Below are 11125 nucleotides of genomic sequence, written 5' to 3'. Positions count from 1 at the left end.
GTGCAGTTTGGAGGCATAGTGATGGTGCCAGACAGCATCTACTCAGGGATCCGCATATTGTTAGTAATATTAATCTTACTGCAGTTCCTTAAGTTCAAGAAATATAGATGTGTACATCCTTCAAACTAGGGCCATAATTGGCTGGTCTATTTGATAATAATGCATAACCTCACAGAGAAAATTATACAAATTATTAAATTTTAAAAAAAAATTAAAACTCGTATAAAAACCAAACAAGATCCAAATCTTGATCTTATTTTTATTAATTTTTAATGTAATTTATAATAAAAATTCGGGGGAAAATCAAACTTTTGAGGTAATTTTGGTTAACAATAATTTACTAATAAACCTAGATCTATTGAACACATGTGATAGTTTAATGTTAATATAGTTTAATCTGTAGAAACGTTAATTCTAACCTAGCACAAGTAGAGGAGCACTTGTAATACGATACTGTATTTACTTTAGTATCCGAAAAATAGAGAATTCGACATGTCTACAGTAAGTAATGCCAAAAATGCGCTGTATAATTAATTTTTTTATTACTACGATTTGATAATTGAATTCTTATATTAAGATGGGTTTGGGCTACGAAAAATCCGGAGCGGTGGACTTACACTCACAGGCTTAAATACGTCTTCAAGTTTTGTGTAGATTGATGGATTCCTTTTGAATTTATTGATATTTTGTAAAATAAAAGAAACCATAAGGCAATCGGGAAGAATCGGCTGATCTCGGCTCACATGTCTCTATTTATCCTTTTATCTGCTTTATTTAATGATAAAATGCATTACTATTTCGTATTTATCAATCGTTTATTATAATTACATGTAATGAGAACTGTTTATTGTTTTCAAATAAAGAAAAAACAAAAGGAACTTTATAAAGAAGCCCTGTCAGGAAGTCTCAGTAAGGCTAAGATCTATCTGATATTAAAGATCAATCACTTTTAAATTTTCATGTCCCGTTTAATCAATATCGTTAACCTGCCTTCGATATAGTGAAAATCGAATTAGTTTCGTACGACTTTTCGTTTTTAGCTAGACTATTGACACACGGACAAAAGCAGACCATTTTGTGAGACTTGGTTTTTCGATCTGAGGGAGCTCAAAACGTGTATTTCATTCAGAAACACGTAGTAAGTGATAATAAACATCAGTGGATAAGATTATTGTTTCTCTATTTTTGGAAATGTATATTTGTTTATTATTTCACTCTGCTTTCTTTGGACGTCTTATCCTTACTATACTCATTGTCCTTTCGTCGGGAACTACAGCGAAACCTGTGAAACTGACAATCCCTTTTAAGATTGTTAGCGAATACTTTACGGAGTGGAATTTCTATACAGTAAGGACCTGTAGCGAATAATACCTGTACAACTTGCCATCCCCTTCATTACCGCAAACACATACCTTACCTCCCGTAATTCTCAACAATATTGCTGTCAAATGATCTCCTATCCAGTCGCCTAACCAATTGAACATGCACTGTCGAGGCCTTCTGATGTGAAGTAAACAGCCACCTCGATAATTGGTGATCCTGATGAGATCTTAAGCGGGACGTGATAAACCTTCGTTAGAATTGCGATGTGTACTAAAGCAGTCAATCTCAAGCAGTAGTAATGAAGCCCGACTCGAACACATCTGCTGCGACAATCAGTCCAGCCCAACGAGATCATAAATTAGCTGCATTACGAATAGGAGCAAATAATAAAGATGACAGAATTAATGGAACTTATAACTAAGGGAGAAAAAGTAAAGAAACCTAAAGGAGATCAAAGCGGAATACTTCGCAGTTCGACCGCCATCAGGAACGTGCTTCGCGGTTACCAAGCTCAAAATAAGACAGACCTAAACAACGCGATACCACCATTGATGCCACCCATTCGAAAGCTAAATTTAAGGCACCATCCATAATCGCCTCAACCAAACATCAATCAAGGTGAAGACTCTTCACTTATCAACTAGGTTCACTCTAAGGAATTTCAAAAAGCTACCGCAGCAGCACCTCCACGCCGTTGTCAATATCTCAGGCCAACCCATGCCACCTATTGGCAGCCCAGAGAGGTCGAGGAGTGTCAATCCTCTGGTTAGAATATTTTGACCCACTGAGGAATACTATATTCCTAGAATAGATAGATATTCCTATAGAATAGAACATTCTTATTCACTGCATCTTGAGGAAGTAGGATTATAGCCCGTTGCTAAGATGGCGTTAGTGACCCCAGTGCGTGTGCGTACCCAGAGGAGGTCAGGAGGGGGTCTGGGTAGCGCCCTCCCCCCACTTCACAGAGGTGGAAAAAATTAATTTAAAAAAATCCATAAATTATTTTAATTACTAATAGAGTGCTGCTAGAAATATATATCATTTTCTTAAAATTTTGGTTCCATTCGCCTTTTCTTTGCTGAAATCGCCCAGCCTGATTGACAATTGTTCCCTCCTAGTTTTGATACTTGACCCAGTGGGCTCAAAAATGCCATCGAGAGAAGCCCCATATAAAACAGTAGCTATTCATGGATCACACGATTCCATTGTGGTATTTATATATTCTATTTATACTTTTATGAATACAATATATTATATGTATTGAATTAAAATATTTATAAGTACAGTAATATTTTACATGTAAATAAACGAAAAAAGCGAAGTATTTACAATTACATTAATACACATCACAATATTTCTGACAATAACCATTTCTCATAGATAAGGCCGCTACATATTGAAGAAACGCTAGAAAATTTTTGTAAAGCCCACGAACAAATACCGGAGATGTAAGACGATAATTATATGGAAGCTTTCGTCTTATAGATTTAGGTTTGAATGGAATTTGGTGGAGAGGGAAACATGAAGACAACGGGATCCCGTTCTGTCGGCAGCATCGAATCTTGGGGTTTCTATTTACATATACTATTAATTTTTTTTTTTTTGTTTTTTTTAGAAAAATGATTGGTTTCCTCATGGCAAGAGGAATAACAGTTTCACTGGCTCATTTAAATCTGAATCTTTTCTGGAACCAAAAGACGAGAAACATATGTTAAATCCAAAACTACTGGAAAAGGTTGAGGCATACCTTTATTCTTTATGATGTATATGTATTTCTTAACACTTGCCGTTTTAATAAAAATGTTGTTCGCTTAAGGTTATTCAAACAATCAACCAAAGACCATCGGAAGCTATGGAATTCCACGAAGATTTGGCTAAGGCAGCGACGCAAACATGGAACGCTCATCTGTCTTCAAGGAAAAAAATGGTATAATAATCTATTTTATGATACTGATGATTATTATAATTATTATAACTATAATATCACAAGGCATGGCTGAAATTCGGTTATTTCAGACAAGAAAACTAAAAGTTGTGGAAGATATCGCTTCTAGTTTGGGACTAGCCAAAGGTATTTATTCCTTTTAAATAATTTATTGTAAAGTTATGCATAAAGAAAATATACATTTTCAATCATTTAAATGTTGTTAAAGTCTATTAATCTGGTAGAGGTCGGAAAAGTCATCAATCTATCTATCTATCAATAGGCACTACAACCCTGCGATGGGTCCTGGCATCATCTATAAGCCTCCGCCACTCGGGTTTGGGCTGCTGCCTTCCAATTTCGGACTCCAAGCAGATTATACAGCAGACAGAAAGCAGCGGACTCGTGCGTCTTGTACCACGCCATCCATCCACCGGAGCTTGGGCCATAAAACTCTGCTCGGACAATGGATTTCTTCGTCCATGACTCTTTTAGGCATTTCGCTGGGACTCATCCGTGCAACATGTCCTGCCCACCCAAGGTGTCCCTGCCTAACATAGGTCATAGGTCATAATATTTATATCCTGGAGCAGCTCATAGAGTTCCTTATTTCTTCTTCTTCTCCAGCCTTCCTCATCCCTTATCGGCCCATAGATTCTACGAAGCAGCTTCCTTTCGGAAACGAACAGATCCAAGATAAGGAAACTCCTTCACTTTTTCTAAGATACAGCTTCCTACGACAACCTGTTTCTCCTGGGATCTGGCTCCTCCCGTGTACATATATTTCGTTTTGTTTTCATTAATAGCCAGACCTATGGGTGCGAAAAGAAGATAGGACTCTTTTAAACAATAATGATGAGATACTTCAATGGTGGGCTAGGGACTTTAGTGGCCTGCTGAATGAACAGGTTACTGAACCCAGAATGGGAGAAGGGAATGAAGAGGATATTGAGCCACCAGATTTAGAAGATGTTGTAGATGCTATTCATAAAATGAGGAACCATAAGGCACCAGGCGAGGATGGATTGCCCGCATAATTGTTTAAATATGGTGGAAAGGAACTGCACATGACACTTTATGACTTGATCCTTGAGATATGGGTTTCAAGAAAAGATGCCTCAGCAATGGAGCAGTGCTTTGATATTTCCTCTTCATAAGAAAGGAGAACAATTGGAATGTTCTAATTACAGAGGAATATCACTGCTCCCCTGTGCTTACAAAGTATTCTCCAATATCCTCTTCCAAAGGCTGATCCCGCACGCAGAACGAGATATCGGGCAGTACCAGACTGGCTTCAGGAGAGGTAAATCTACGGTGAACCAAATTCATACCCTCAGACTAATCGTGGAAAGGACCCATGAACATAAGATCCCTACCCACCACTTGTTCGTAGATTTCAGGAACGCGTATGACAGTTTCAAGTGCTCTATGTTATACAAGACACTCAGAGAAATGAAGGTTCCATCAAAGCTTATGTGCCTCATAAAAATAACTATGAGAGATGTTAGGTGCAGGGTCCGCATACAATCCGAACACTTTTCTGAATTTGGCTCAAACAAAGGACTAAGGCAAGGATATGGTCTAGCGTACCTCCTGTTTAATTTGATCCTGAAAAAACTAATGATAGAATCAGGTATCCAGAATTATGGCACCATATTCAACAGATCGGTCCAACTGCTCGGTTATGTGGATGACCTTGATATTATGGCGCGATCTTTTACTGCGCTTTCCGAGTCTTTCTTGAAAAGTCATCAATATAAAAATGAATTCCTTAAAAAATGATGGATTGTTAAATTTTTCATATATATGTATCTCATAATACATGTATCTCTTATTTATATTTTTTTTCTTCTTAAAGCTATAAATTCTACTGACGATGAGATTCTCCTTAAGATCTCCTTTTCCAAAAGCAGCTTACGATGATTCCATTTCTACTTATCACATCGCTCTCAGATTTGTCATTCCTGATAAACTTCCATCATCTCATCTCTTCTTCTTACGTAATCCTTCTCGCTATTACCAACTCATTTTTATATTTACATAAATGATCTACTTGATTCTATCCATCACACCTCATACTGTTTTTATACTGACGATCTACAAATTTATTTCTCTTTCCTTCCTGTCGATCTCATTGTGGCATCTCATAAGCTGCAGAAAAAAGTAAAGCCATCGCCTAGGGCTCCAAACCCTTCTAACATGTTCTTTCTTATCAGTCTTTATTTTTCTTCAATAACAATCTTATTCCACTTCCCCAGGAGCGGAAAGTTGCGAACTGCGAAGCCACGAATTCGTATGAACACCGTTCGTACGAAATGTTGCGAATGCCTATCTTCCAGTGCCTCAGTATTCGTCCGAATTAGTAGACGAGATGGCTGCTCTTAATTAGTAGACGAGATGGCTGCTCTTAAAAATGGTTTTTCTGGCGAAAAAGTTTTCGTTTTGGAATTATCACCTTTGATTAATCGCCGTTTCAGAAATAGAAGGTATCAACGAAGACCGTAAATTTGGATAAAATATTTACGCAAAAAGAAACCAATTCAGTGAATTTTCTTATTTGAGATAAGCTCTTCAAATCGACGTTGACCACCGCACCTTCTATTTTCGAAAGGGAAAGGACAGATATTGATTCATTTTTGACATTTCTTTTAGATTATCTTTTTATACTCCATTAGTCACTCTTTTCTTCGCTCTCGTTCGAAACTAAATCCTAGCGGGATCGGTTAAAAAAATGATTCCAGAAAATAATAATTTTAATTACTAATAGAATACTGCTATAAATATATATCATTTTGGTTTCATTGGCCTTTTGGAGACTACGCACCTGTTGGAATGGAAACTGACGAACGGCACCGGCCTCATCGACGCGGTCCCCTACCGAGGGTTCGTGCGTTTTTTTCCAAATTGGGACGAATTGATTTCGCAGTTTGCCGCTCCCAGTGGACGAGAGGCCTTAGATTCATTTTGGGGTTCCTAGACGTGCGGATATCTCAAGCTATCATACTAAAGTGGATCTCTCCTCTCCGACGGTAATATTTCCTAATTTTTTTCCTATTCCAAGCCTTAGGTTATATAGACCTTTCTATATCACTGAATTCTTTAACTTGCGTGCCTCTATTCAGTCCTTGAATACCAGAACCCAATTAATCGATATTTATAATCAATCACATACACCTGCTCCCTTTGACAGATCCTTTCTTGTTCGCTCCTCCTCTTTGGGAATTCTGAATGCTTCCTCTTTATTCGTGATGCCTCTTCATTAACTTCGTTCAAACATCATATATTTATTCATCTCCTTAAATCGGAATCTTCCAAAAAATATAAAATTTGAGTTGGATTATTGGGAATAGTTATAAAACCATTTGATATATATCAAGGCTATATCCTAAACATAAGCGGTTATTTATGTTCATCGTTTTTTTTTTTCTTTTCATTTCATATCTGATCGGCTCAACAATTGGAATATTTATCCCTCACTGCCACCCTACAATTTGGTGTTACTTTTGCTTCAGGTTTTCGAAACGAGTTCCATGACGAAGCTGAAAGATTGGTCAGCATATTATTTAAAGTAAGTATTAGTAAATTATTATTAATATTACAATTATAAAAATCGCTTCATCTTATCGATAAAACTGTGGAAGGATTGCTACGTAAAATTCAGTAGCAGTACTGAGAAATCGCTTTTGTATATTTGTGTTTATAAGAAAAAAAACCTATTTACGAAGAATATAATTAGAAATATATAAATAACTAAATATTTTTACGTACAGGAAATTGGAAAAAAGAAACCTAAGGTGGAAGAAGAAGCATCCACGGACGAATCGTCCGAATCTACACTAGAAGAAGAATCCGAAAGAATGGAATCTATCCCAGAAATAGTTGAAGAAGAGGTATCAATCCCTCCTCCAAAACGTAAGCATTATTATTTATCAATATACTTATTATTATTATATGGGCAACAGACCATGGAGGTCTAAGTCCTCGCGCGATGTATTTCTTAATAATAATGTTTCTTGACGTGTTTTATCGTAGGGTGGGTTCGTCACTCCCACGCCTACAGTTTTTGTGAGTGCCACCCATTGGCTAACGGGCCTCACAAATGCCCGGGGTTGGTAGACTGGCGCGTTACCACACTGCTACCGCTGCCCCTAGGAAGCATTATTATTTATCGATATACTTAACTTATACATATTTAAAATTTTATATAATTTGGATAATATTCCACTGAGTGTTTCAGCATTAAGTGCTTTATCTGAAAATATGAATTAAGGTCTCAAAATAATAAATATTTATATTGTTATCAATTATTTAGGGTGTAATAAATAAATATAGATACCAATTACTTGAATATTAATATTCATATTAAATGTTGTTCAAAGTTCTGCTGTTGAAGATCATTTTGAACGTTTAATATGAATATTAATATTTACATTTCATTAATAAACTAGTAGTAGTTCATATTAATTTATTTACTCTAAGCTAAATAATTCCTGGAATATATATGGAAGGCTCGAAGAAAATCTCTAAACATGAATATGTCCTAAACGGAGCGTTTTGAGATCTTTAATTCCTACTTTCATTTCCTTGTTTATTGATAGTTGACCATATGACACATCAAGGAGTTGGTTCGGATTGTGGTTAAAATTATTGTAAAAATTATAGTAACTGTTTATAAAATGTAGACGTTTCGAACCAACTTCACGAGGATCGTTATAACGAAGGAGGAAGTTTAGACTGCGTCCGATGTGGGTTGAAACATCGGAATTTAATTGGCCATATAGTAATTGAGTCACAGTATATAACACCGATTTTTAGTTATCAAGCATTTTAATTTAAATGTTCTAAAACTCGTATCATATCTGGCTAACGTTATTTTTTTTTTCACTTTTGGCCTTCTTATCTCAGTGTAGCGTCAATATAGTACTTCGAATTATAGCTTTTTGCAAAGAGTATAAAATACTGAACATATCCTTTACTTATAATGTGGAAGTCCGATTTCGAGTGTTGAAGGTATAGCCGATTTTTAATACCAAATTTCGAGGTAAAGATACCTATTTTTAGTTTCGAGATATTTTAAACTAAATTCAGAACAAAGAACGTTACGCCTGTTCGTAAAATGCCGCTAAAGAAGTTTCGTTTCAAACGCCATCTTTCTCAGACGACTGTTATTTTCCACTCTTAGACAGTTCTCATGGAATACCAGCAAAACCGAAACCAGCAAAAACTTAGTATATCAGCTTTTACAAGTTGAGTAAATTGTATCTTATTATCCCTTTCGATCCCTTAACTTCAGACTTGCATTTCGACAGTTTCAAACAAGGAAAAGGATGTCGCGGAAACTATCTGGGATATTGTCTCAATGTTTATAACAAGCTTTACCTGTACTTAGCTAGTTGCGTCAACTTTTCTTTAAAATAATTCATTGGAATAGAACTGCTTGTTATAATTTTATTTTTCTGCATCAACTCATTATTATTACTACTAAAAAAAATATTTTTCAGCTTCTGAGGTGATTGTTGAAAAGATAGTAAAACCTCATTATCATCATCACAAACAACACTCACCATTTATTACTCATCTTGAAAAGACTATATCTGTACTTGATGCACCAACCGAACCAGATGAAACAAATCTACAAAACTCATTTTCTTCTTGTATGAACGTGAAAAAAATAAATACTGACGTTCCTGGAGATAATATCACGGAGCAGACGACGACTATGCCAGGAAAAACTATTGAGAGAACTTATTTGGAAATCAAAAGGAAAAGTCACGTAGAAAAAGAGGAACAATTGAAAAAGATGTTAGTTAAAACAGGTGCAGCTAAGCAAAAACAAAATACGGAACCGGTGAAAACTATATCACCGATAATAAAAAGAGAAAGACCTAAATATCGCTCAACCATTATTAACCCGGCTGGTTTATTGAAACTAATAGATATCAAGGGTTGGAATAAAGAAGGTAAAAACCAATCCGAAACAGTATTGCCTACTCAACAGCCTTTTACCTCGACAAAAAGAAGTAGCAGAGATTTGTCTCAAGACAAAGATCATTCCAAGTTGGCTCGTCCGGAGACGAGAGGGGAGACAGAAAAATTGAAAGAAGATAAATTTTATGAAAAAACAAAACAATATGTAACTAAACAGATAAGTGAAGCGCTTAGTATGCTGAAATATCCTAGAAGACATTCAGCATCGGAATATTTCAGGCAAAAGGAAATGGAAAGGAAAAGTCTTTTTGTTCTTTGGAAAAACTATTTCGACATTAGGCACTTGAAAAGTATTGAAGAAGAGCAAGTTCAAATACAAAAAAAGAGGCGAAACATTCTCATGAGAGCAGTTGACGTAGAGCTCTTGAAAACGTCTCTATATAGCAAGCTATCTGCGAACTTTGGAAATTTTACTGGGAAAACCCCGTACGAGAGAAAACTATGGTGTTACCTCAATGAAAAAACAAACCAGATAATTGAAGCTAAGGAACGAATGCACTGTAAGCAATTAGAACAAACAAATCAAGTACTTGATGAGCAAGTTAAGAAGTCTGAACCTCCAAAGGATGTTCTTCTTGAAGAGGAGAAGCGTCGGAAAGCTATAGATGACCACTTGTCTCGCGTTGATGAATCCCGCCAAAAATTCAGTCCAAAAAGACCAAATGCCAGGGAGACGACAATGGAAGAAATTCTTCAAATGAGAGGTATTTGTTTTATAATAACAACTAGTTTTATATAATAAAGCCTTATTTACAAATAGCACTGTTGCCACCTACAGAATAACAACTCTTATAACTTTCAAAAGCCGTGGGGTAGGTTTCTCTCCAAAGAGGTCCAGGCTGAAAATCCTCCTTCGCAAGCCAGGAAGGCTCTTTCTACAGGTCTTCCAGCTTGGGTGGTTCGGGTAGCAGTTACCTTTGGTTGTTTTTTTGATTTTTCGTCCGTAGTAGTAGGAGAAGGGAGTGATGTTCGCTGATGCTGGGTAGATGGTCTTGATGGCGGTATATCTTCCATGGGCATCTGTGATACATTTCCAGGTGACATACACTCTACAGGGACACTGTTTGCTGGGATATCCAGCTCGTTTCCTTAACTGTTCAATGGAGATGATAAAGTCGAATGCCCTTCCGCAACCAGGCTATGACGATTCCTCTTAAGTGTCTTCGTCCCACCGCCGGGATGGACCCAGTAGGATCTTGGTTTCTCAGCCTAGTTAGCCAGGCTACCATGGAGGGCGGGGGTCGAGGGTTTCATGCCGTTTTTCAATTTCAGGCGTTTTTTAAATACTGCTCGATTTAACTATCTTAAAGTTTTCTCTACCCGTTTTAAGCTAATATTTCAAAAGTGATATAGGACCGTCGCTCCCCGGGGGGTCTTGCTGGGGCGGGTCTTGCGGGGATGGATTGCATTTTTTGTGTGTAATGTCTCCTCTTGTGATATTGTGACATCGACTAACCTACTCGCTATAATTGTCTGTTTGAAAAGTCAGACTTTTCTGAGAAACTACTACTAGACTAGTTTTACAATACAAAGTATTGTCCCTTCTTTTTCCAAATCTGGGATCCACACTTTTTCTTCAGGCTTTAGCTCCTTTAACGATCGGGCTCTATGCTTACAGTCATGATTAGCTTTATATCTCAATCTCGGCAGGTTGTCCATTTTCGAAAAGTCTTTATCGTCCTTCTTCCACAGCAAAGCAGGATGAGTTGGGACAGCGTCATGGAGGCGGTGACCCATTAACTACTCTTCGAGATTCCTATTCATATCGGGTAAAGGAGTGTTCCTCGCGTATAGCCTTCCTCCCACCCCAAACCAGAATATCATATATATATATATATAAGTTAAGTATTGGCAAAAGCAAAATGTCAAAAAAGAGAAGAAGGAATA

General features: G+C 36.8%; 1 protein-coding gene across 1 annotated transcript; it reads left to right on the top strand.

Annotated features, from left to right (window-relative positions):
* Window positions 1–373: 373 nt before the first annotated feature.
* LOC106691668 (titin homolog) lies at window positions 374–9942 on the top strand (the record flags this gene model as incomplete). Its single annotated transcript, XM_014437519.2, is given in 7 exon segments — window positions 374–501; window positions 2942–3061; window positions 3143–3253; window positions 3343–3397; window positions 6763–6818; window positions 7021–7162; window positions 8752–9942. Coding segments are annotated over 7 exon segments (1684 nt in total), but the record flags the coding sequence as incomplete, so codon positions are not given.
* Window positions 9943–11125: the final 1183 nt, after the last annotated feature.

The sequence above is a fragment of the Halyomorpha halys genome, unplaced genomic scaffold (assembly GCF_000696795.3).
Source record: "Halyomorpha halys isolate HHAL.00 unplaced genomic scaffold, Hhal_1.1 Scaffold2651.1, whole genome shotgun sequence".
Taxonomy (NCBI): domain Eukaryota; kingdom Metazoa; phylum Arthropoda; class Insecta; order Hemiptera; family Pentatomidae; genus Halyomorpha; species Halyomorpha halys.
This window is presented reverse-complemented; position numbering and strand designations above follow the sequence as displayed.